The 26987-nt window shown below is 47.4% G+C and overlaps 1 protein-coding gene across 9 annotated transcripts in view; it reads left to right on the top strand.

The window, feature by feature from the left end:
• The window catches only part of VWA2 (von Willebrand factor A domain containing 2), a 76579-nt gene that overhangs the window by 38312 nt on the left and 11280 nt on the right, over window positions 1-26987 (top strand). For all 9 annotated transcript variants that reach the window (XM_024103602.3, XM_008166327.4, XM_024103604.3 and 6 more), the window contains 8 exons: window positions 3433-3566; window positions 7507-7616; window positions 15440-15634; window positions 16158-16291; window positions 17242-17374; window positions 19828-19883; window positions 21228-21335; window positions 24594-25175. In XM_024103602.3, the coding sequence (XP_023959370.2) occupies window positions 3433-3566; window positions 7507-7616; window positions 15440-15634; window positions 16158-16291; window positions 17242-17374; window positions 19828-19883; window positions 21228-21335; window positions 24594-25175 (1452 nt within the window). The remainder of the gene's footprint in view (window positions 1-3432; window positions 3567-7506; window positions 7617-15439; window positions 15635-16157; window positions 16292-17241; window positions 17375-19827; window positions 19884-21227; window positions 21336-24593; window positions 25176-26987) is intronic.

The raw sequence follows: 26987 nt of genomic DNA, 5'->3' as shown, positions 1-26987 counted from the left end.
GATGTTACCTCATAGCTCTAATATCTGTATCTGGTTGTTTAGGACATGGAGCAGCTAACAATATTAATATGGTTACTGACGTCCCTAGCAGTGTTCTGGGAGGCTTTGTAATGTCATGGGGACATGTCTTCCAGATTCTTTCCCCAGTAAGACAGAAGAGTCTCCAGAGAATCCTTAGTGGGTTTGTCACTGACCCCAGTACGGGTTAGGGCAGGATTTTTGGAGTTTAATCTGGGCGGTGTGAATACTCATGCAGAGCAGACATGACCAACGAAGCTCATAGTTACGCACCTCACTGATGGGTCTCAGTGCTTTGATTTCAAACATGGAGGCAGAGCTGCTGAAGTGTGAACAGCACTAGCAATGAGGCCCAGTTTGCCTGCTATAGCTTGTCTGGAACTGTTGTCTTAATTTTGGTGTTCCAGCCGATTGAGGAGTGGAATGAACTTGCAAAGAACAGGACTTCTGAGAAAATGAGGTTACCGTATAACAAAACCCGGCGACCCAGAATGGAATGCTTTAAAACTTTCAATCCTTTATAATCTGCCATTAGAAAATCCTAATTATAAACACACTTTCTCACTACTAGGAATGAAACAATTGTGATGATAAAATGTGTCTGGGAGGAGAAGTGACTGGTGACGGGGAGAGGGGCACTGGCCACAAATGCTTTTTTATAGCTGGACCATTAAAAAGGACTCCAGTTATAGATGAAACACCCTTTACACCTTCTTCTGTATTTACTGCTTTCTGCTTTCTGACATGGCATCTCAGTTTCCCTCAAAAATGCTGCAGGGGTCTTTAAAATTTGCTCTGAACATAGCACTGACATTAAGGACTCAGTGAATTTTTTCCCCCCTCTTAAAATTTCTCCTGGTGTTACCTGGCAGAGGAGCAACTGTTCACATGTATTTCAGGATGGAGCATTGTCTAGTAGTTACTGCTAGACTAGATATTAGGAGTCAGGACTTCTGGATTCTGTTCTCAGCTTTGTCAAAACACTCATTTTAAGGGATTTAGATAATTGGTTCCCATTAGGAGCCTGTGAAGATCACAGGTAAACTGAAGGCCAGAGAATCTAAAGCAATCTGGCATTATAATTTACAGGTTGATTTTTGGAATACTGACGTATCTCTAGGCTTAACCAATTCACCATTGTAAAGCACTTTCAGCTCCTCAGCTGAAGGATGTCCTGTACGTGCCAGCTGTTCTAGTAGTTGCTTATCGGTTCCAGATCAGTGGGAGGCCATGGTTTATGCCAAGTTTCCATTTGATCTCTTGGAAATTCCAGGGTGGGAGAAAGTTTGCATGAGGGGTAGGAGGTGCCTTTTGGTTTTCCATCCATTTCTCTGGCACCACTACGTAACCATGCTTCCTTAGGATAATTCCACTCCCCTGCTTTGAGGAGTGAGACTTCTGAGGTTGCCTCCAAACCAGCGTCCCCTACGCAGCAATGCGATGCGTGCTCTGCTTCCTGAGCTGAACGTCATGCTTGTGACAGGCTGCTGAAAAACTGTAAGGATTTGCGGCTGCTCTGCCAATGTCAGGGGCGTGTCCTCTTCCCTATTACCCGGCCTTTTCCCAAATTCCAGGGAAGTGTTTTGGTTTGAGTGTCTCTGCAGGGACTGAAGAGGGAGCCTCGGTTTAATCTTTGTCAGTGAAAACCATCAGCTTCCACCTTGGCACGGACACTCCCAGCAGCTAGTAATTACTGAGCAAACCCGTTCACACATGCCTAGGTGACACCAGGACATCATCTCAGTGCAGCCTGAAGCTAGGCTGGTCTAGCCAAAACCTCAGAGCTGATCAGATAGTTTGTGGTTTTAAAATAGCATATTTGAAAAGAGGCTTTTCTGCTTTCTTCAGGGACAAAATGTTTCTGATTCAATTGCCCACTAGATATGTTTCAAGTTCTGACTGTGTCTATGTGTGTGTGGTGGTGTTGGGGAGCGGTTCTGTAACTTGTTTTTTGTTTGACATATCTCATGTAGGGCTGCAAAATGCTGAACATTCCAATCCAGGAAAGCAAACAGGCTGCTTAAAATTAAGCACATGCATAAGTGAAGTCAGTGGGCTGGGTCACCTGACCCAGGGCCGGCTCCAGGCACCAGCTTGTCAAGCAGGTGCTTGGGGCGGCCACTCCGGAGAGGGGCGGCAAGTCCAGGTATTCGGCGGCAATTCGGCAGACGGTCCCTCACCCGCCGAATTGCTGCCACAGATCACGATCGCGGCTTCTTTTTTTTTTTTTTTTTTTTTTGCGCTGCTTGGGGCGGCAAAAACCCTGGAGCCGGCCCTGACCTGACCACATGCTTATTAAGGACTTCTCTAAGATATAGCAGGGGCTGTTTTGGCTACTCTGAGCCTCAGGATCAGGGGGCTGGAAATATTTTTTTTTTTTTAAGCCAACTATTCTCCCACCACCCAAAACCTACTTTCTCTCCGCATAGATCAGGGTTGCTCTCCTCCCCAATTTTTTTAAGAGGTCATTAAAATTTTTCAATCAAATAGATTTCTTTTTGTTGTTGAAAAGTTGTTGACTTCTTTGAAATGTCTTTATTTTTGCTAAACGTATTGCAACATTTGCATTGAAATGTATTTGCACATATTCTCAAAATGCAAATTTTGATAACTGTTCTGATAAAAGCTTCAAAGATGTGAGTATAAAAAAGGGGGGAGGAGATAATGGCTTGTTTCCAACAACATTGACATTTTTCATGTAATTTATTTTTTACTTTTTCAACCAGCTCTAATTTTTTGCCCTTCTATAATGCGCCTAATCCTAGACGTTCAGCTTTGGCACTTCTCTGTCTTATGGACCCCATTACCAGTGTTGCCCAGGAAGTCTGTAACTCAGAAAGGTCTTTGAATCCTTATCTCCTAAATCCTATGCAAACACTAACCACTGGACCATCCTTCCTCTCTACAACTGCTACAACTCAAGTCTTCTATAGCCACATATAAACTATAACCAGTCACTTGCTGCTCAGCCTTTTCTACATCATCCTGTGGATCATCTTAGTGGATGCTTAGCTGCACTGTCTCTGTGTTAAACAGAATCACTGAACACGTTAACTAAGAGCTTTTATACTCTTGCTTTAATTGAACTGGTAAAGACTCTCTAGGTTACTGAAATCTAAGGTGAGCATATGGGAAACCCCAAGTCGCAAGGATGAATTGTTTCTGGTACTGCAGTGCTGGGGGCCAGACCACAAAGTTACACTAGATTTTGGGGACTCCAAGGCTGGCCCCAGGACAATACAGTGGAAATCCCATATGCCGGATTTCTTGCTGTTACTCTCTGGATGAGAGAAATCGATAATCAGATGAATTTTCCTTCTTTTTTTCTGTAAACCTGGCTCACTGAATTCTGTTGTCACCTGTCACCTAAGTATAAATGTGCATCCTGACAGCATGTATCTTGTTCTCTTCCAGTGATGCAGTGCTCTGCTTCAGTAGATATCCTCCTGCTGTTAGATGGGTCATACAGCGTTGGCAAAGGAAGCTTTGAGAGGTCTAAGCGCTTTGCAGGCAAACTCTGTGATGCCTTGAACATCAATCCGGATAGGGTGAGTGTGGCAGTAAATGTCTTGGTTTCATTACAAACAGCACGGTTCTACGTGACACATCCAGAGACAATATGTGTAGAGTGAAGTGAAAAACATTAGAGTTGCTGGGAGGGAGGGATCCAAAGGGTACCCAGAATAGGATACGACAAGGTTCTATGAATATGCTGGATCGTATGTATACGTTGTAAATGTTTCAAAGTTCCATTTGGCGTTTAAAAACCTGGGACAAGATCTTGCAGACTAAAGGTTACAGCCAGAATTTTTAAAAGCGATTAGTGATTTTTGGATGCCTACGTTGAGACTAATTAAAAGAGCCTGATTTTTCAGAGGACGGGTGCTCAATGCTTTCTGAAAATCGGGCCCCTTGAATTTGTCTCAAGTCAGGCACCCAAAAATCACAAATGACTTTTGGAAATCCTGGCTGCAGAATTTATCCCAGGGAAGTTAACCAGCCATCTGTATGGATATAAGTGATTATGAAGCCTGCAGAGGTCCTGTTTGTCCTCTCTTTTTAGAAGTATTCTGTATTCCAAAATGAAGGGGTAGAATGGAAGGATTTCACTGCAAGCCATCAACAATGTTGTAAGATGACTGGTGGCCTACAGACGCCTGCTTGCAATAAGTGTCTCAGATTTCCCAGTGGTGTGCGGCATTTGCCAGTTGGTTCTGGAACTGTGCCTTTCGTGGCTAACCTTAACACTCAGGAACAGCTGTCATATCCAGCAAAGAACAAGTGAGGAGCTTCCCGTTGGATTTCCTGTCTCTACATGATTAAGAGCGATTTCTCCTTAAGCAACAATTATTGCCCTGTTCTTATCCCCACCTCGCCCCCATCCTCTGTGGAGTTCTAGTTTTTTGCTTGACAAGATACCAGGCACTTCCTGTTTCACCAAACACACAGGCACGATCTATCTGCCCGAGAGCTCATGCTACTATATAGTTGTAGCGGTAGCACAGTGTGCTGTAGGAGCTGATGTCCTGCAGATGACTGGCTGGGCAAGACATTAGAATCCAAGTATCTGGCATTTAGAGGGATCCATCCGGTATAAAATGAATTAAAATAAATGGGAAGGGAAGGGATCCAGCTCGGTTCCTCATTGTTTTCCTTTCTTATTTTTGATGTTGGCTTAAATCAAGGTCTAATTATGGGGTTAGACAACTAGGAAGATTTCCCATGAAAACTGAAACTGAATATACAGTGATGAAACAGTTTTGACTGTGCATTGTCATAGACCTATGGAAAACCTTACAGCTCCAGCTTTTAGGATTTTTTTAAACACCCCATGGCCCCTTTTGGGACTTGCATACGTGTATTCCCAGATCTTACCTGCTACCTGGAGGCTCCTGAGACCTTACCTGCTTGAATGAACAATAACAGCCTTGCCTAAAATGTTCCGAGGGAAGGTTCGTGCTATCTCCAGCTCCGGTTCCTACCTTGCATACAGTCCCATGTGCCTAGTGTCAAGTCAGATTTGGTAACTGCCTGGAAGAGGTTGACTACTGTTCCTGTCTGTAATGAGGGAAAATGTTAGCTGCGCTTGAAATCTGTTCAGGTGACTACTCCACTCCCTCCTAAGGCCAGTCAGACACTGGACAGACTGGGACTAGATGAATGCAAGATAGGAACCCGGTAAGGAAGGAAATAGTGGGACTTAAGGCTTTGCTCCCAGCCGTACATGTAATACTCTTCTATTTAGTCTACTCCACTCTCTAATCGAGCGACACTGTAGGGATCCAGAAAATAAACCCACCCCTCTATCTCCGTCACTTTCCCATATTGCAGCAGGCCTTAAAGTTAGAGAGACAAAGCCAAATTTCACCACAGAGCCATGTATACATGAGGCTTTCCATAGTTTGCAGAATGCTGGAGGCGGGCGTTGTAGGAATGTGTGTGTCACTTCAATGGGCATAAGGTGAGTTGGGTTGAACAGGCCTTTCAGTCAATGGCTTGTCAAAGAGAAGAAAACAGACACTTACCTCTAGCAAGTAACCACACTGCAGACTTGGGCAAAGTGCGGGAATTCAGGTGCTGGATATCTTGAGTTTAGATGTAGCCTGCTGTCGTTTTTTTTGTCCATTATCCTTCCCTTAGCCCAGTGGCTCTCAACCTATTTATCATTGTGGGCTGCATATGTGGCCCACAATGTGTTATGTGAGCCACATCCAATACTACTTGTATAGCCCTGAGCATGTCACATGGGCAGCAGCTGTGTGCTGATTGGACCACGGGTTGAGAACCATTGACTTAGTCATTATGATATGTGCTTTCTGCCATCCCTCCTTTAGATAAGATACAACATCATATGAACATAAGAATAGCCCTACTGGGTCAGACCAAGGGTCCATCTAGCCCAGTATCCTGTCTCCCGACAGTGGACAGTGTCAGGTGCCCCAGAGGGAATGAACAGAACAGGTAATCATCAAGTGATCCATCCCCTGTCACTCATTCCCAGCTTCTGGCAAACAGAGGCTAGGGACGACATTTCTGTCCATCCTGGCTAATAGCCATTAATTTATCTAGTTCTTTTTTGACTCCTGTTATGGTCTTAGCTTTCACAACATCCTCTGGCAAGGAGTTCCACAGGTTGACTGTGCGTTGTGTGAAGAAATACTTCCTTTTATTTGTTTTAAACCTGCTGCCTATTAATTTCCTTTGGTGACCCCTAGTTCTTGTGTTATGAGAAGTAGTGAACAACGCTTCCTTATCTACTTTCTCTACACACTTTCTCTACACTTTCTCTATGTAAAATCAAGATCTCAACTACTTGTGGCTGTTAATTCTTACAAGGAGTGTCATGGAATACCTAAGAGAATTAGCCTGGTTGTCATGGCCAAATTCCAATCCAGGTCATTTACTCTGTCTACCTAAATTTCAGTTGGAAACAGTTTTATTTTTCACTTCCCTATTTAAGGCCTTTGTTTTGTCTTCTTGCTGCTGCTGTACGCCCCCAAGATGGCTGCTTTCAGTGGTGGGGGAGAGATCCCTGCATCCACCACTTGTACAGTGCTTTGGGATGAAAAGTGATGGTATAAATATACATTCAATAATATTATCAGCTCACACTGCCTGCTGCTGCCTGCTTTGTGTGGGTAACACTGAGCTGCTGGCAATCCCTCCTGAGGCTCTGAGTGATGTTTGGAAGTGAACTTTGGCCTCATTTATGTCCAGGATGGGCACATAAAGGAGCTTTAGCAGAGGTGGTGGGGAATGTTTCCGCACTCACAAAATCTTGCCGAGGCAAGAGAAGGGGCTGGAGCAACTGCTGTGACGCATGGGGATGGGACGGCTGCTGGGGAGCAGGTAGGAACTGTTCTCCTTTCCCCATCTGCTTTCACTTGGCCAATCGTAGCAGCCACGCTAGCTGGGGCGGGTGTGCAGGTACTGCACAGGGGTGACAGAGTACGGCCCCAGCCAGCCAGGAGAGGTGGCTGCTCATGTGACTCTCCAGCCCAGCCTTCCAGCCACAGCAGGACCCAGTGGAGATATCCAGCCTGGTGGAGGGGCAGGAGCATATGCACCAGCTGCTGGGGTGGGGGACAGGGCACAGGCACCAAGGCAGAGGGAAGGAGTGTCAGCACACAGGACAACAGCTGCTGAGGAGTGAGGGAGGCACGGGGCGCCATCCGCCAAGGAACTGCTGTAGGAATGGCAGTAAGAACTGCCTCCGTGGAACTCAATAGCTCGCCTCACTCCCACTCTTATCCCTCCACCTCCCCCAATCATAGTGAGCTTCTGCCATCCCCTTCCCCCTCCCTCCCCCCCGCCCCAGCTTTGGAATGTGAGTGAATGGTATTTATTGGAGGGTCTTAGCCAAGAAGGGCAAGGAGAAGAGTGTGATTTATCTTGAAACAATTCAAGGTCCCTAAATCTGTCACATAATCAAAATAATACAACCCTCCCAGCCACCTGCTCCTTATGCTATTTAACCTTGTCTTTCAGGTCAGAGTGGGAGTGGTGCAGTTTAGCTCAACTCCCCAGCTAGAATTCCCCTTGGATTCGTATCTAACCAAGCAGGAAGTAAAGGAGCAAATCAAGAAGATTGTGTTCAAGTAAGTTCTATTAGACAGCCCTATTTCTTTGAGGGGGTGCACGTTTTTCTGGCAAGGCCTTGAGTCCTGTCCTTCACTGCTGACTAGGAAGGAGTGAACAGGATTCCCTCTAGAGCTCATCAGCTGTGCCTGTTGTAGCCAATGATTTTAGTTTAGTATCAATTTACTGTGTGATGTTCTGATTAATCTATTTGTTACATATATTCATTGTATGTTAATTAGAGTTAATCTGTAGGATTATAAAAGCATAAGATTGATCAATATTTAGAGGAACCGAGTATTAGACATGAGTAAGACAAGCTGAAATGCAAGACCTGTAGGCTGAGGCCTGTAAGACTTTAGCTTAGCTATTTTAGGCCTTGGAGACAAGAAACGCTGACATAAGTGACCGAGGAATAACCTGATGCCCTAAGATTATGGGAAAAGAGGTAACAAGTGATAATATTGCAAAAAAATTACCTAGAAGATTACGGTATTTTTATGATCGAATATTAAAGGCACATCTGTCTCAGACGGGTCTTAATCACGGGATACAGGTTTTGCATCAATGCTAATGAGAACAAAGGGAACTTACACAGCCTATAGAAAACTGGGGTCCCTTAAGTTTCCAGGGGACACAGACCAATAAGAGAAAAGAGGGTGGACACTTTTAGGGACACGCGCAGAATGTAGGTGTAGACAGAATCACATTATAAAAAGGGGATGCCCAGAATGGGAAAACTGAGCTCCCTCTGGGGCCTTGGCTACACTTACCGGCAAGTTCGACGGCTGGAAATCGAACTTCTGGGTTCGACTTATCGCGTCTAGTCTGGACGCGATAAGTCGAACCCGGAAGTGCTCGCCGTCGACTGCGGTACTCCAGCTCGCCGAGAGGAGTACCGCGGAGTCGACGGGGGAGCCTGCCTGCCGAGTGTGGACCAAGGTAAGTTTGAACTAATTCGAAATAAGGTACTTCGAACTTCAGCTACGTTATTCACGTAGCTGAAGTTGCGTACCTTAGTTCGAATTAGGGGGGGTAGTGTAGACCAAGCCTGGGAGACTCCAGCAAGAACCATCTCTCTACTGATGATCAAGCCATGAGAGACTCATCAGACCCTAACAGTGTTGTTAAGGATGTGAGTATAACTATAGTTGTAACTTGTGCATAGAATTTCTATATGCTTTGGTAATCAAACTTTAATTGTAACTTTAATAAAACTTCTAAAAGAGACTAGACTTTGTATTGGTAAATATATGTGTGGTCACTACCTTTGGTCTTTGTGCTCCTAGAGACTCTAAACCTGAAGCAAGTAGCAGAGTTGACTTTCACTCTGTTAAGCTTGAAACTGTAGTCGGCAGAGCCGAACCTATGGTGGCGTAATACCATATTACAAAATTCACTTTAATTAAAATAAAAGGCGACACTGTCAATCAATTGTAGGGGTTACTCTGGAGAGAGACACTCTCAGTCCCTGCTGGGTTGGCCAGTTAGAATGAAAATTGAATGTGGGGCTCCCATGTGGCAGAGCAGTGGTCTAACACTAAAATGGCCTTTTGAGTCCATGATTGTGTCTAAGTCCAGATGATTAGTTCCTTTAAGAGCAGTGCCATGAATTCTTGTAGGTCCCCATGAAACTTGAAAGGAAAAGAGGAAGCACTGTAAATTTGACACAGAGGTAAAGATCACGCACAGATTGTAACCACACATGCCATTTTGTTACTTCTTGCACTTCACACAGCTTGTTCGCTGCAATTAGACTTGGTTGGTTTCTATAGTTGTCAGTTTCATTTCTGATCTTTGTTTCTTATCACGCTGTGCTTGGGTTTCCATTTCCACAGTCTTGTCAACCCACGAGTTCAAAAGTCTTGATCAGGCCCCCAGAATCATAAGTTCACCTTAAAAATCATGATTTTAAAAAAAAAATTAATAAAAAAGATAAACATCAGGTTCTTGTTGTTTGTCTTCTGGTCTTTGAGTGTTTAGGGTTCATATTTTCAAGTTGTTCTCCCCAGTCACAAGAGATAGTGGGAGCACCTATCCCTGTTGAAGTCAAAGGCAAAACTCCTATTGGGTTCAGTAGGCCAAGATTTTGTCCTAGAAACTTACTTCTTAATGAAAGTTGAGATTTTGACGTGTTCATGTAGCTCTAGGAAATGGAGCTGGAGTTTCAAAGAAGCCTATGAGTTGAGATTCGTGCTTCTGTCTCCTTCAGGCCTCTGAAAATCCTAGCCTAATGGTATGCCTATGCCATCATACCTAGGGTGACCAGATGGAAAGTGTGAAAAATTGGGGCGGGTGAGGGGAAATAGGCTCTAATATAAGAAAAAGCCCTGACTATCAGGACTGTCCCTATAAAATTGGGACATCTTGTCATCCTAATCATACCTATGTCAGTGTAACTGTGCTGGCATAACCCCCTAGTGTAAACACACTGTACCCCAACAAAGTGTTTTTCTATCCATATAGGAACCACCTCCCTGAATATTAGTTACATCAACAGAAGACCTGTTCCATCGACACAACTGTGTCTACACTGCATGTTTTGTCAGCATAGATAGATTGGTCAGGGATGTGGTTTTTTCACACCCCTGACTGACGTAGTTATGCTGACATTACTTTTAAGTGCGAATGAGCCTTAAGCTGTAAGAAAGGAAATTGGAGCCGAAATCATCTCCATTTTAAAAAGTGCTCCTTTCTTTTGTTTGGGCGGAAGGGAAGGTCATATTCAAATGACTTTCAGCCATAGTAATTGAGCCTATGAAAGTAAGTGAGGACAAAATATAGGAGCATCTCCCAGATGCTGTAGAATTTCAGCAGAAAAGGCATTAGGGTTAAAGGATCAGCTCATTCAATAGCCAGAGTGTCTAAACTAATTCTGAATATGGCCCAGAGTTTGCAAACAAACTCAAGATCCTCTTCAACTTCTTCAAGCGAGCAAAATCTGTTACTTTTTTCAGTGACAACTTAATTATACAGTCTAGAAAACCTTTTGTGTAATGTTCCGGGGAAAAGATAGCAGAGAGATACCAGCTCCTCTTTGGCTATTGTTTCAAAGCCACTGAGAGCAGAGAAAATGAAGCCACATTGGATATCTGGAATTTGGTTTGGCATTGAAAATGTCTTTTAATGATGGCAGATGAATGTTGACACATCTAAGAGAAATAATGGCCTTGTATGTGGCCATTTCATCTAGTTTTAGATGAAAGGCTGAAATATAGCAATGAACAAAATAGTTATGGATGGATTCCAGCTACCAAGTGAGTTATGGGACTAATAATATGCTTGTTTTATACATAGGAAAGCCTGATTAATAGAGATTAAGGCCAGAAGAGACCACATATATAACACAGACCATAGAATTTCATAGTTATTTAAGCCTATATCAAGCCTATATTTAGTGGTTCAGCTAAAGCATCTGGGTCAGGAGAGGTTGCCCAGTTATCCAAGCTCACACCAAGATTGGGATTACCCACTGACTTTAACAGAGCAGCGCCAATTTTCACCAGCTGAGACTCTCCCACTATTATGAAGTAGCATTATATTTTCAGCCATAGTAACTGTTAGTTCAAGCACCTCAACTACCTCTGTTGGTGAGTCAGAGCTTGGGACATGTTGCAGAATTTGTTAGATTTTTATGGATGGTTCAAAACACTTAGGGATTGAAACAAATTGATGGCCAGTAGCGTCTGACCAGAGAAGCTGCTGGACAGACTTAACATAGGTTCTTGAAGTTTGGTTGAAAAGAATAGAAAATTGCGGGGGAGAATGGGTTTATGCATCAGAGAGAAGATAAAAGAAAAGCTCCTGGAATGCATTATATATAAAAGAAAGAAAGGTATATGGTGAAACAAAGAGACGTAAATGGACTTGAAGAACTTAGGAGCTCTGAGCATGCATGTGATCAACTACTATATATCAAGAAATTCAGTCGTTATTAAAATAGAGAATCATTCAAACAAATTAAAAGTGATTTGGAAGCACAGAGTTGTGTATGTGTGTGTGAGAGAGAGAGGCCGTGTGTGTAACCATATGTATATGAAGAAGAACATCATGCCTCAAAGAAAGAATTGACATTTGCAGTCTGGCTGCCCTTAATTGCTTTGAATTGAAGTAAAAGCAATACTAAAAGGCAATAGCAGGAAAAGATTTATGTTGAAACTCCTCAGCCAGGATTAGAAAACAGATGGAAATGTCTCTTCGGATAGAGAGGCTTAATTAGCCAAAGGGCTCAAGGTGGTCTGGGCTTACTCTGATATCAAATGTTGAATCAAGGATGGCAGGTTACAGAACGCTTGGCTTATATAGTCCGCAGGAGGAATGGGGGCAGGAAATTTGTGGCTTATCTGGATATAGTTGTTGGAAGTAACACATGACAAATGTTAAACCCTAAAAAATAAGGGTAAATGTTAAAGGGGCCAGGGTTAAAATAAAGGTTTGGTGTCAATACATGGTGGGTCTGCAGTATCAACTCCCCTAGTTTTTACACTCGACTAATTGGGTAGTTCTCATTCAGAGTAGTACGTAGGACTGAGGCCCTCACTTGTAAACTCCTCAGGAAAAGGACCATGTCACCTTCTGCCTGTCAGTGCCCGCGCAAGGAACCCAGTGCTGACTGGGAGTTCTCTCGATGCTACTCCAATAGAAGGCTGAGATTTTTCAAGGCCACCTAATGGAAATTACGTGTCCAAATCCCTTTGAATTAAACAGCTCCTCTATAGCTCAAGTTGGGCAGCTGAAACTGAGGCACCCAAAATTACGGATCCCTTTGGAATATACAGTCCTCTTCACGCAGGGAGTCTGTCTGTGGCCAGGCCAGAAATAGAAGCCTGCCACAGCTGTGCCTTAACAGCATTTAGTATTTATGTCTTTGTACTGCGGAAGTGTCTCAGAGCCACAGTCCTGGATCAGACCCCACTCATAGAATCCTAGAAGTGTAGAACTGGAAGGGATCTTGAGAGGTCATTTAGTCCAGACCCCTGCACTCAAGGCAGGACTAAGTATTATCTAAACCATCCCTGACAGGGGCTTGTCTGCTCTTAAAAACTTCCAGTAACAGAGATTCAACAACTTCCCTAGGCAATTTATTCCAGTGCTTAACTATCCTGACAGGAAGTTTTTCCTAATGTCCAATCTAAACCACTCTTGCTGCAGTTTAAGCCAATTGCTTCTTATCCTATCCTCAGAGGTTAACAAGAACAATTTTACTCCCTCCTCCTTGTAACAACCTTTTCTGTATTTGAAAACTGTTATCATGTCCCCTGTCCATTTTCTCTTCTCTAGACTAAACATTGTGCTAGGCTGTGTGTACACGCGAACAAAAAGATGGCCCCTACCCCCAAAGAGCTTACAAACTAAGACAAGAGACAACATGTGGATAGAGGTGGGAGAGCCCAAGGAAACAACTACAAGGCCTTCCTTCCTTCCCCAGAGCTGTGCTGTATAGAATTGTACATTTGTGTTTTTCCTACAATTTTACATAGTATTTTATTCACTTTCTCTGTCCCTCAAGCTGCCTGTGATGTGGTGTGAATTAGACTAGAGAGCTATCAGTAAAAGTGCATTGTTTAATACCCAATAAGGAATTAAGTCTTATACTTACAGTTAGAATTGTATAACTGTAACAGTCTTACAGCTAACTGTGCGTGTTGCCAGATACTGGGGAAGGAGATGGAAAATATGGATTCTTATTCTGTATTTAAATAGCAAGCAGCAGTTTACAACACCGACACTATAGACTTTTATTGTTAGCAGTTGTAGAGCAGCTGCAAGACTCATAGGCTCTGTCATTCTCTAGTATTTAACAACTATCCAGTTTTATAAAGTAATTTATATCACTGGTGGAATGTACAACCCATTGGCACTTGTGTGGGTACAGATTTAGTTGGGTACTGGAGAAATGATAGTCCGTGTTAAAATAATTGCTTTCTACCTCATTAGCAGGGCCAATAGGTATTCCCACTCCAGCCTCAGAATATCATGACTGCCAAAATATTCAGTTACTTGACTCTTCGCTGCAAGTGCATCTCCAAGAACTGCATTTATGGATCAGTCCCTGAATTAGACATGGAGGAAAGAAGAACACAGAAGGAGCGGGGCTTTGTGCTTCAGGCATTTCACTAAGAGTCACACAACAGGGGTTAAGTTCCCAGATCTGCCTGTGTGACCTTTGCCCTCACATGACCTGCTCAGTGTTCAGGAGCAGTCAGGGCCAGACTTTCAAATGCTTAGCACCCAAAGTTAGGGCCGGATTTTCATAAGGACTCGTCATTTCTATAGACACCAAATAAGGGCCTGGCTCTAAGAAGTGCTTATGGACAGATTTTCGAAAAACCCCAGCCAAGATCTTCATCCCTTGGAGCTCCTTTGAAAATCTGACCCTTAATCTGTCTGCCTTGATTCCCCATCTGTAAAATGGGGATAATAGTACTTCCCTTCTCCCACCCTTTGCCTGGTCTATTAGACTATAAGCTCTTCAGGGAAGAGACTCTCTGACTATATGTTTGTACAGCACCTAGCACAATGGGATCCCAATCTCCGCCACGGCCTCTAGCTGCTACTGTCAGACAAATAATAATAATGTGATGAAACAGTGTCCCATGATTAGAGTATGTTCGTGTCAGAGACAAAAACGAAGTGAAGTTGATAATTTGTGCCAATTTAAAATGGTTGCAGGCTTGACCCCTTCTCCAGTCAGGAAAGCGCCTGTGGCAGTGGCCAGATAATTGAATTCTAAAGCAGATTGGGATACTTGGGGCTGCTTATTTGCATATTAATACCCAGAATGCTTTTCCAGCTTGGAGCTGTAGCTACACAGCTGTGCTCTACTAGCTGGAATCATGGATGGCTTTTCCCCACCTTTACCTTCCTAACCTCACTGGTTTAATTTATTGTGAAATCCAGGTGAACTGCCTCGCTCTTTGTTCATCATTAATTAAAAAGGAAGGCTAAATAAAGAATGCCTTGTATTCTCCCTTCATCAGTTTCCAGGGATACACTCCAAAGTCCTTTGGGATTTGCATTTTTGGGGAGTTTATTACTGATGAACAAATGGCATTCTGTGGAAAATCAAATTAACCAAAGATTAACAAGAAAGAGAAGGGACTGTGCCTCTGGGCACAGCTGAATTGCCAGCCCTTAATTAAGAAACATTCTCCAAAACAAACAGTGAGTTGCCATGCACAGCCTCCCTACCCTCTAGGCATCTAGCTATAGTTCGAGTCTAAAGAAATGCACTAAGGTTTTGCTCTCTGTAAGGGGCTTGTACCTGCAGTATAAAATTTATACCCATTGGAAAGCAAGATGTTTGAGGTGTTCATATTTTCACAGACCCTGTACGTAGGGCTGGCAAATGGAAGGTTTCATTGTTAATCAGCTCCCCCGTACAGGGGCAGTGTAGCTCTCAAAGCACTTTGTAAAGAAAGGTCAGCCTTATTATCCTCATGGGAAAACTGAGGTATACACCATTGACGTGACTTGTCAAAGGTCACAGGGGGGGAATTGAACCCAAGCCTCCTGGGTCCTAACCCAGTGCCCTCTCCACTGGGCCATGTTGATTGATACGGTCCAGCCTTCTCAAGCAGCCATCCCATTATTGCATTTGTGGATATTTTTCTCAAGGCATATCTGCACCTGTGGGGTGGGGAGGAAGAGTCGAAGGAAGAGGAGCTGTCAACTAATAGCAGGAAGGTGGTGACCGTTACAGAATTAGACGCATCACTATGTGCAGAAGGGCCCTAGACTTGGTGCTACCAGAGAGCAGGCAGCGGGGAATGGGAAGAAAGCAAAAGGGAGTCGGACACTTGTCCCCAAACCTCTTCTTTCAATTTTCTCTTGCTTGTTTCAGAGGCGGGAGCACAGAAACGGGGCTCGCGCTGAAATACATTCTCCGGAAAGGTTTCCCTGGTGGCAGAAATTCCTCTGTCCCTGAAATCCTGATCGTCCTCTCGGACGGGAAATCACAAGGCAATGTAGCAATACCCGCTAAGCAGCTGAAGGACAGGGGCACCACAGTATTTGCTGTGGGAGTCAAGTTTCCAAGGTAGGAAATTGTCTTGTGCGCGGGCAGGGAGTGGTGCACTGCTAACAGACTAGCCATTGCCTTCAGCATCTAAGTCCCCTGAGCAAGACCAAGTGGGTGAGAGGCAATTACAGAGTTGGAGGTGTGATTTGGGGAGGGACACAGAGGTGCTGGGAGTGAAGTGGTTTCCATCATATACAGTTTGGTTTAATGGCTCTCAGCATCCCCCCACTATACAAATTATTCAAGCCTCCCTGGAGGGATATGAATGTGGAGCAGGAGGTCGTTTTGTGACCGGGGTCAGAGAGAAAGAAGGGCGCTTGGAGAGAGAAGTGCTCTGTTAGGAGCCGGTCTTTAGAAATGTCAATGGATTTTTAAGAGCAGATACACTGGGATCCTGTGTGGACGTAAAGCTACATCGCTAGTAGTTCTGAGTGCTTGTTCTTTTTAATGCCTATCCAGGAAAATAACTGTGACTGCAAAGGGACTGTTCCTGTTCTTTAATGCCAGGAGATTGTATTGACATGTCCTGTCACCCGTGCAGGTGGGAGGAGCTGCACACGCTGGCCAGTGAACCAACGGAGCAGCATGTGCTGTTTGCTGAACACGTGGATGATGCTGCCAATGGCCTGTACAGCACCCTCACCAGCTCTACTGTCTGCAGTGCTGTCTCTCCAGGTAACTCTACGCCACCGTGGTGAACGTTTACTGATGACTGTCCTACCTTTCGCTTCTGTCTGGGGATTGTCAGCTTGGCCTTTCACTTCCAGAGCTTCTCTGCGAAGCTGGCACCTCTAACGCTGCTGACAGGGTGGCACGGTCTATCCCTTTGTGAGAGGTGGTCTTCTCTGTTTAGAGGAAAGAAATAGAGGCTGTTGAGAGGTTAGCATCCATCAAAAGATGACTTCAAGGCAGAGCCACACCCTGTGTGTGCTGCCCAAACCCCAAGGCCTGCCCAAACCCCAGGGACTGTGTGGGAGAGAGGATGGTCCAGTGATCAGTGAGCTCTTCTAGGTCTTAGGAGACCTGAGTTTGAGTCCTTGCTATGCCACAGTCTGACTGTATGATCTTGGTCAAGTCACTTAGTCTCTCTGTACCTCAGTCCCCGCATTTAAAATGGGGATAATTCCTACCTCAAAGGGGCGTTGAGGATAAATACATTAAAGACAGTGAGCCACTCGGATATACAGTAATGGGGGTCATATAAATACCTAAGATAGATGAGAGGTGAAAATCCCCTAAGAACCACATGTGATCATGTAAGTCACATTGCTTAATCCACTACTGGAAGGTGCTTAGATGCTACAGTGATGAGGGTGGTATAGGCAGTGATGGAGAACAGGAGAACATGGGTGGATTTGGTGGTTGCAGATATTGTGCCAGAACAAAGCAGATTAAAAAGCTGCTCCCAGGAATCCAGTAAAGGGCTGACCTGCCCACCAGCAGCACATTTACTTGTTTTGGGGCATCACCGAGGGACTTGTCGAAAAGCTGCAATGAACTCTCTTTGCTGGACAATGAGACGAGCTGTTGACTGAGCAATATCCCAGCTGTGTCAGCTCCCGCTCCCAGACAGCTTCACTTGCAGACAAATGCACCAGCTATTTTGTGTGTGCTCTTTGTGCCAGGTTGCAAGATTGAATCTCACCCTTGCGAACGCAAGACACTGGAGACCGTGAAAGAGCTGGCTGGGAACTATATGTGTTGGAAAGGGTCAAAGAGACCCAATGCAGTGCATACATCTCTCTGCCCGTTTTACAGGTAAGTCAGCCAGCCTGCTCTCTTGAAGTTAGTAGTACACACAGAGTGAGAGCACACACACATCCATTGTTGGGTACGATGACTTGGGTTTATGATTTACTGTAACTTTATATTAATATTTATATTACAACAGCACCTAGTGGCCCCAGCTGAGGTTGGGACAGGCTCTGTACATATACATAGTAAGAGACAGTCTGTGCCCTGAAGAACATCCAATCTAAGCAATGAGTGAGAGAGGAAACTGAGGCATGGAGAGGCAAAGTGACTTGCCCAAGATCACCCAGTAGGTCAGTGGCACAGCCAGGGATAGAACCCAGATTCCCCTGTCACTGGACCATCCTGCCTGTTATGTAAATAGCCTCATTTATGTATTTCACACAATTCTCATTTGTGCAACACTTGCTTATAGTCTATACAATAAAGAGAGTGGATAAAACCCCGACACTGTGTTGACCCTGAAGCAGAGAAGTCCTTTTATCCGTGTGTAGTGGACCTGAGAGTCCTGGGAGACTCTGGCCTAAGGAGAGGCTTCGATAGCTGTCTGAAAACAACTCCCACTCATACTGAAGCAAATATTAAGCAGCTAGGTTGCAAACAGAGAGGTATATTATCAGGTCAGTGGCAGTGAGTTGCACAAGGAAATTCCTCTCGCGCTGAGGTGAGGATGTATCTGAAAGATTGTGAAGCTTGTCAGATCCTTAACGAAATCCAATGCCTTCTAAAAGCTTCATTACTGTAGTTTGTACAATAAGTGAAATCATTTTAAGGTGACCTGCAAAGGAAAATGTAGGTTTGTGCTCTTTGTTTGTTTGTTTGTTTGTCTGATGTATAAAGAGAGCCTGAAAGGGAGGGAGGTAGAAGGGGAGGAATCGTTGGTGTTTTTTCCCTGGCTTGTTTTTTATACTAGAAATTCCGGTCTTGTCTATCCTGGAAAACATTGGGAATCTAGTAGGATTATGACATCAGATACCAAGGAAATGAAACTTGACTCATTGAGCTGGGAATCTATTTTTATTCAGGCTGTCCAAAATCTCAGGTTTATTTGACTCCAAATGTCGAACAAACCCCTGGAAGGAAAGATCTGTTAAAGACGGAGTATCCTTTCCTCTTCAATTAAGGACTGAGAAATGCCACACTACACTTCTCTAAGCCCCAGTGAGTCCTCCAGGGAAGACTAGACTTGACAAGGCTGATATTTCTAAAGTTTAAAAAAAAAATCGGGAATCCATCCACCTTTTAAAACAAAACTCTCCTACCCCCTTGCATGTTATAAATAAGGCTATGTTTTAGTCATGGGTATTTTTAGTAAAAGTCATGGACAGGTCACGGGCAATAAACCAAAATTCACAGCCTGTGACCTGTCCATGACTTGTACTATATACCCCTAAGTAAAACTTGGGCCGGGGTGCTCCAGAGGGGGTCCCGGGTCCCCCAAGGGTGCTGGGGGCTGTGCAGTGGTGCACGGCCCAGGACTCCTGCTGGTGCTGGAGGGGGGTGAAGGGGCTGGCAGGCTGGAGGGGAACCGCAGCCAATGGGAGCTGCGAGTGTGGTATCTGCAAGCACAGGCAGCGCACAGATCCCCCTGGCCCTTCTGCCTAGGAGCTGCAGGGATATGCCAGCCGCTTCCGGGGGAGACCCCCCCGTCCCCCGAGTTAAGCACTGCCCCGCAACCCAACCCCTTGACCCAGCCCTGAGCCCCCTCCCACAACCAAACTTCTGCTGCTGTTCGGGCACCCCTGAGCCAGCCGCACCAGCCCCTGCAAGAGTCACAGAGGTTACAGAAAGTCACAGAATCCATGACTGACACACAGCCTTAGTTATAAACAAGCAAAAAAAGGACAGAAACATCATTTATTTTTCCCTTCCAGGTCACCTTTAAGATGAAATAAATGGTTTAAAAAACCTGATCAATTCACTCATTGATCTCATGTGGAGGGATTCTTAGGGATCAAGAATTGCTTCCTAATCCAGCCCTTGCTCTCATATTAACTGGTCAAGTTAGAGCTGGTTGGAAACCAGAGTTTCCATTTCATGGGAAATTGCAACATTTCAACATTTGTTTTTATTCGAATTCAGAACAAAAAGTTGATATTTCCCACAGAATGAAAAGTCCAATAAATGTCAATTCAGAACTATTGAAATATTTGGTATTGTAAAAATATTATAATATCACATATTTTAATTCAGCCTATAAAATAGTTAGTAGTATAAACAAAGTGAAGCAAATTGGTAGTCAAAATAATTTGTTGCAACTTTTTCACATCAAATTTTAATTCGGTCAGAAATCGATCTGTTCCCATGACATGTTTCAATTTTGACAAAACTGCATTTTTTGAGGGAAAACTCATTTGTCAAGAACTTTGACTAAATGGTTAGCCTTGCAAATGCCTTGTTAATCTTTTAAATACTTGGTCAGTCCAATTTCATATTTTGTATCAATCTTTCTATCTTAGTTGGAAAAGAGTCTTGATAAAACACCCGGCCAGATGCTACCGAACTACATGCCCAGGTAGGACATGATCTTTCTGAAAAATCTCATTCACAGTCTAAGAAAAAAAAGTGAACTAAAATCAGGTGATTATTTTTTAAACTACATTCAGTCCCTCAGCAAGGATCAGAAAAGTAGGGATCATAATTCTTAATGGGTGTTAATTGACCCTTTACCAGTCTTTCATTAACCACTAAAGAAAGGAGTGAGATGTCTTGTTTCCCTCATGTTCTTGACCATGAAATCATTCTGCTGGCTTAAAACAGTTACCCTTCAGTCTCTCCCTTCACTCCTGGAGGAGCTGGTTCACCTTTAATTAATCTGAATTTCTTCACGTTCTTGTTTGCTGATAGTAATTCGGGAATGGTGCGATTCTATTGTCATCACCTGCATAAGCCAGCAAGAAATAGTGTCCAAGTATTGCATTAATTTGGGGATTGCATTGCTACCAACGTGGAACGTTTCTGCTCAAGTTGTAGTTGAGTGAGATGCCTTCAGCCATGTAATTTGGAACCATCAGGAGTAAAGGGTAGGATTTGAAAATGAAATGGATAGCTCCCAAATTACTGTTCTGATACTGTCAATGTATGGTGTCACCATGCCGTGCTACGGGGACACGCCATAAATACAGCCCAGCAGATGAAACGTTCAGTGATGGAGTGTTTTGAACTGCTTGCATTCACTATTTCTCATGGTAGCTTTTGAACAAAAAGCGTTGTAAGCCACTCCCCAGAACCATAAGTGCTGAATATGCACCGTATGGTCCAAAAGAAATCTGAACAGAATGGGCCAGATTCTAATCTCTTCTCTGCTGGTGGGAATCTGGAGGAAGTGCACTGATTTCAATAGTTACTTCAGATTTACACCAGTGTAACTCCAGTGGAGTTACTCCAGCATTTCCCTGATGTAAGTGAGTTCGCTCCCCAGCAATTCAAGTGCAAGGTGGCAAACCACACTTAGGAATGGACAGCTTTGCAGAACCGACACTGAATTGTAATGTGGTCTTACAAAACCGTGTTTACAAAGAGTCGGCTTTTTTTAACGGTTGGCGCTGCCCGTGTCAAGAATGGATTCATTCAAGTGTAAATAAGTTACATTTAAGAAATTCCTGAGTTCTGCTAATGGGGTTGATCTTTGTACATTATTAATACTCAAGCAAAGCTACACTGACATCATGGCCTTACTTAACTGTGCTTTACTTGAGTAGAGAACGAGTAGAGAAAATTCCCTTCCAACTGCCCCAGAGCCCATCTGACTCTGCGTACGCTCAAAACACTTACGGCTAATCTACTGTGTAGCATTACTGTATCTTCTCTCTGGGCCCAACCCAGGCGCTCTCCTTCTCCTTATGTGGTGCCTTTGCAGATCCCTGCGATTCCCAGCCTTGTCACAATGGAGGCACGTGCGTTCCAGAGGGATTAGAAAGGTACCACTGTGTGTGTCCTCTTGGATTTGGAGGAGATGCCAGCTGCGGTATGTTGGGTCTAAGCCTGGTCCACTGGTGCGGTGTTTGCTCTTGAATCTGTTGACTGGGACCATCCCTCTGCACCTGCCTTCCTGTAACAGCCCTGGTATACAATTATAATGCAGTTTGCTGGATGGGGTTGGGGCTAACCACTGCCTTTTAAACCCTACTCCAAGGCCTGAGTTTGTTTTCCTACCGCTTGATCCAGGGCTGTAGGGCTGTCAGTGACTGGGACTTGCTGCCTAGTGCTACCTGAACTGGTGCTGACTGAGGACGTTCAGCTTTATCTGCTTTTCCAGGGGATGATCCTGCCCGCTTGCTCCTCAGAGCCCCTGTGGATGCAGAAGGCACCAAGAAAGGAGTCCCACCAGTGGTGCCAATTGAGATATTTCCGGGAGGTGGCAAATTCCGGTCCTTCCCTCCCCCCCGCCCTTCATAAGAACCCTGTTCTGGTCCCTGCTTGCCTCTTCCTCCCCCTCTCCCCTGAGTCTCCCTCAGCTAGGGAGTGTCTCCTCTCTCTTACCCACACCGTGCATGAGCCTCTACCATCAGGAGTCGGGTCTCAGTGGACTCCCCTGCACTCTGCCCTGCAAGCACAGACTCCCCGTGTGCTAGGTCACAACTCCATTTGGCCTGGCTGCCTCCCCATCTGTCAGGAGTAGGGTTACCATATTTCAGCAAGCAAAAAAAAGGACGGGCGGAGCCCCGCCCCTGTCCTGCCCTGGCCCCGCCCCTGCCCCACCCACTTCCCGCCCCCCTCAGAACTCCCAACCCTCCTCCCCGCTCCTTGTCCCCTGACTGCCCCCTCCTGGGACCCCTGCTCCTAACTGCCCTCCAGAACCCCACCCCCTACCTAAGCCTCCCTGCCTCTTGTCCCCTAACTGCCCCCTCCTAAGACCCCCCCAAACTGCCCCCCAGGACCCTACCCCCTACCTGTACCCTGACTGCCCAAAACCTTATCCACACACCTCCCAGAAAGCCCCCCCCCCGAACTCCCGACCCCCCCCCCCCCGTCTCTTGACTGTCCCCTCCAGAACCTCCCTGCCCCTTCTCCGACCCCCTGGCTCCCTTGTCGTTGGCCTTCGGTTCCCCTAAGGTCTCTCTGGGAGCTTGCTGAGTCTGAGCCGTTCTCCCGGCACGCTGGGCAGCAGCGGGGGAGGAGCTCCAGCCTGCCGGAGGCGAATGCAGGGAGGGAGGGAGGGAGTGAGTGAGCTATGCTGCAGGGGAGGGAGGGGGAGGTGGAGGAGGGACTCTCTCTCACTGTCGGAGCCACATGTAAGTGGCACCATCCGGCTGCCCTGTTAGCCGCGCGCGCTCTGCATGGGGGGGGGGGGGGAAGTCCGGACATTAACAGATTCCCCCCGGACGCTATTTTTAGTTCAAAAATCCGGACATGTCCGGGGGAATCCGGACGAATGGTAACCCTAGTCAGGAGGGGCAGCTGGGTCAAATTTCATTGGTACTGCGACCACGCAGCCTGAACAGTGTGCTCCAGCAGAAAGCTGTACCGGTTTTGTACAGGACCATTGCACTGAAGTGATCTAGCCATGCTGCTCACCCCCTGTCCCCCAAACTTTGCATATGCAACTTTGATCAAGTGCAAAAATCTGTGTGTGTGTGTGGGGGGCATTTGCCATTCTCTCGCCCCCTTTAGCCCCAGTAGGTGTCAGAGTCTGACTGTATTCAGAAGCCTCTGTGAACTTGGTCTACAGCAGGGGTGGGCAAACTATGGCCTGGGGGCCACATCCAGCCCTCCAGAGTTTTAATCTGGCCCTCGAGCTCCCGCCAGGGAGCGGGGTCCAGGGCTTGCTCCACTCTGCGCAGCTCCTGGAAACAGCGGCATATCCCCCCTCTGGCTCCTACATAGCAGCAGCCAGGGGGCTCCGCACGCTGCCCCCACCCCAAGCACTGCCCCTGCAGCTCCCATTGGCCGGGAACCACGGCCAGTGGGAGCTGCAGGGGCGGCGCCTGCAGACGGGGAAGCGCGCAGAGCTGTCTGACTGCACCTCCACGTAGGAGTCAGAGGGGGGACATGCCGCTGCTTCTGGGAGCTCCTTAAGGTAAGCGCCGCCCAGAGCATGCACCCCTGACCCCCTCCTGCACCCCAACCCCCTGCCCCAGCCCTGATCCCCCCCCTGCCCTCCTAACCTTTCGGTCCCAGCCCAGAGCACTCTACTGCACCCCCTCATCCCCAGCTCCACCCCAGAGTCGGCACCCCCAGCCAGAGCCTGCACCCCCACACACACCCCCAATTTCATGAGCATTCATGGCCCGCCATACAATTTCCATACCCAGATGTGGCCCTCGGGCCAAAAGGTTTGCCCACCCCTCATCTACAGCCTCATTGGGGCTCCCTCCATCTCAGCATGCAGGGAGATCTGGAAGCAGGGCATGAGAAGTGGATCCTGCCGAAGGAGGGGAACAGCTGAAGTACCTGTGCCTTGGCTCCCCACTCTTTCCCTCCCCTCCCGCAGATCCCTGCAGAACTTCCCTGCACATATGGGCCGGGGATTAGTGATTCTGGGTACCCAACTCGAGAAACCTCAAAGGAGCCTGATTCTCAGAAAAGGCAGAGCGCCCACCCCTTTAAAGCCTCTCAAGTTGTATCAAAAGATGCCCTAGCCACTGGCTGACTTCCTGCAACGTATTCCTCAGCCCCTTGAGGTTTTTGTGGCATTCTACCAAAGTGAATGGCATCCTGAGGCATGATTCTCCTACTGTACAAAACATGTTGGCCAACAAATTGTTTTGTTTTCTTGACAGAGAGGCATAGGCACCGACTTCTTCTGGCGCCGGTTGGTGCTCAACTCCACCCCTACCCCCTCCCACTCCCATTCCAACCCCTTCCCCAAAGTCTCCACCCCCTCCCTGCCTCTATTCGACTCCTTTCCCAAATCCCCGCTCCGGCCCGCCTCCTTCCCTGAGCGCTCCACGTTCCCGCTCCTCTCCCCTCCCTCCCGGAGCTTGCTACAGCTGTTTGGCGGTGGCAAGCGCTGGGAGGGAGGGGGGAGCGGAGACGCGGTGCACTCAGGGGAGGAGGCAGGGAGGCGGGGGGGACCGGGGAGCTTGGCTGCCGGTGGGTACAGAGCACCCACTAATTTTTCCACATGGGTGCTCCAGCCCCGGAGCACCCACGGCGGTGCCTATGCAGAGAGGCTCTGGGGTGCATTCTCTCTCCTTCAGATCATTGGGGTTGCAGGAGACCCACATGATGTGCTTGCTTATTTTTTGCATTACATGCAGTTACTCACTTCCTTTGCTTTCAGCACCGAAGCTGAGTCTGGAGTGCAGTGTGGATCTTCTTTTCCTGGTGGACAGCTCATCTGGTACCACCTTGGAGGGATTCCTGCGCTACAAGGCCTTCCTGAAAAGGTTCATTCGGGCAGTGTTGAGCAAAGACTCCCCAGCAAACGTCGGAGTGGCCCAGTACAGCAATGATGTCCAGATCCCCATCAAAGTGGGCGAGTACAAGGACGTGCTCAGTCTCATGAAGAGCGTTGACACCATGCATTTCAGCGGAGGGGGAACCTTCACCGGCAAAGCCCTTCGGTATGTCACGCAGCATGGCTTTAAGAGTGCTCCGGCCTTCGCAGACGTTCACGACGATCTCCCGCGTGTGGTTGTCTTGCTCACGGATTCAGAGTCCCAGGATCCTGTGGTAGAAGCAGCTAAATATACCAGAGGCAGAGGGCTCTTCCTAATTGGCGTGGGCAGCGACTTCTTAAGAGCAGAGCTGGACGACGTGACTGGGAATCCAAAGCGGACAGTTGTCTATTCCAACCCCCAGGATCTGTTCAACAAGATCCCTGAGCTGCAGAAAAAAATCTGCAGCGTAGACAGTCCTCAAGGTAAGGCCTTGGCTATAGATTGTAGTGCATTGACGGAGTCACTGCTCAGGGGTAGGGTTACCATTTTTTAAAATAACAAAAAGAGGACACTCCAAGGGGCCCCATCCCCTCCCCAAATCCGCCCCTTCCCTGCCCCGGCCCCACCCCATCTCCGCCCCTTTCCCTAAGTCCCCACCCCAACTCCGCCCCCTCCCCTGAACGCTCCGCCTCCCTGCTCCTCCCCCTCCCCTGCTTCCCGCGAATCAAATGTTCACGGGAAGCCTGAAACAGGGAGGCAGGCAGCAGGTAAGCTGGGGCGGGGGGGCGCGAGGAGGTGCGGCCCAGTCCGGCCCCCTGGCCAAGCGGCTCGGGCCCGGCTTGGCTCGGGCCCTGGGGCGTCAGCCCCAGTTCTAGCCGAGCGCGCCAGCCCCGGCCCGCCCCGGCCCTGGCGGTTCCAGCTCGGCTCGGGCCCCGGCGGCTCCGGCCCGGCTCGGCTCGGGCCCTGGGGTGCCGGCCCCGGTGGCTCCAGCTTGGCTTGGGCCCCGGGACACGGGCACCGGCTCCGGCCCGGCTCGACTCGGGCCCCGGGGCACCGGCCCTGGTTCCGGCCGAGTGCGCTGGCCCCGGCTGAGCGGCTCCGGCCCGCCCCGGGCCCGGCAGCTCCAGCTCGGCTTAGGCCCCGGGGCCCGGACACCGGCCCCAGCCGAGTGGTTCCGGCCCCAGGGCACTGGCCGAGCGGCTCCGGCCCCGGCGACTCCAGCTCAGATCGGGCCCCGGGGCACCGGCCCGTCCGGCACCAGCCCCAGCACCGGCCCCGGCCCCGGCCGAGCACTGCCGGCCCCAGCAGCTCCAGCTCCGGCCCCAGCGCGGATCCAAGCCCCACGACCCCTCCCTATTTTCCCAGACATGCCCGGGTTTTTGGAATTTCCCCCCCGGACGGGGATTTGACGACCAAAAAGCAGGACATGTCCGGGAAAATCCAAACGTATGGTAACCCTACTCAGGGGAGTTCAAGATTTAAGGAGCAGGGTGGTTAAAAGAATGAATTTCAGTTCCCCCAAACAACAGTGGTAGGGAATCCAATGATACTGATCCAGAATACTGAGCACTCCCCGGACCTTGAGAGCTAGCTTATGTCCGGGTCTAGAGAGAGTGAAATCACAGAACCTCTCCCATGCAAAGACCAGGCACCACAGCCGCCCTTGCAGCTGGGGACCATAAAGACTGCTGCTTCCTCGTGCACCCATAGGCACAAATCACTCAAAAAATGGTAAGGAGGGGTTATGGTCCACTCCTGACTTCTGTACCAGCCCAGAGAGCTGGCTAGCCAGTGGGCTAGTGGTTTGGAAGGGCTTGTATGTGTCAAGTATTATGTGCTGCTGAAAGGGGTACATTGCAATGTGTGCACTGTCTATCTGCAATGGGGTTAGGGGGAGGGAATGCAGCCCCTAAGGCACCATCCAAACTTCATCTGGGGCTCTGCAGCTCTAGTCTGCCCCCCACTTGTGGGCCTGGAAGCTGGTGAACTATTTCACTGGTGGGTGCACTGAAGAACGCTCTCCAGTCACAGGCTTTCACTCCCTTTCCTTCAGGGACTCAATGTTATTCCTTCAAAATAAAACTGTTTAACACACGTTCGACATCTCAACTGTGAACTTTCCCTCTGATCCAGACCCTTCTGCAAGAGCATATTTACTCCCTACATCTACCTGGGCATCAACGCAAGCCTCTCTGCTCCCTTCTCCTTCCTAGCCTGCTCCCTGCAGGATTATGGTCCACAGGCTGCCTGCCTGGGAGCCACATATAACCTGGGATATTTCCACTGCTTCAGAG

The sequence above is a fragment of the Chrysemys picta genome, chromosome 7, assembly GCF_011386835.1.
Source record: "Chrysemys picta bellii isolate R12L10 chromosome 7, ASM1138683v2, whole genome shotgun sequence".
NCBI lineage: Eukaryota > Metazoa > Chordata > Testudines > Emydidae > Chrysemys > Chrysemys picta.
This window is presented reverse-complemented; position numbering and strand designations above follow the sequence as displayed.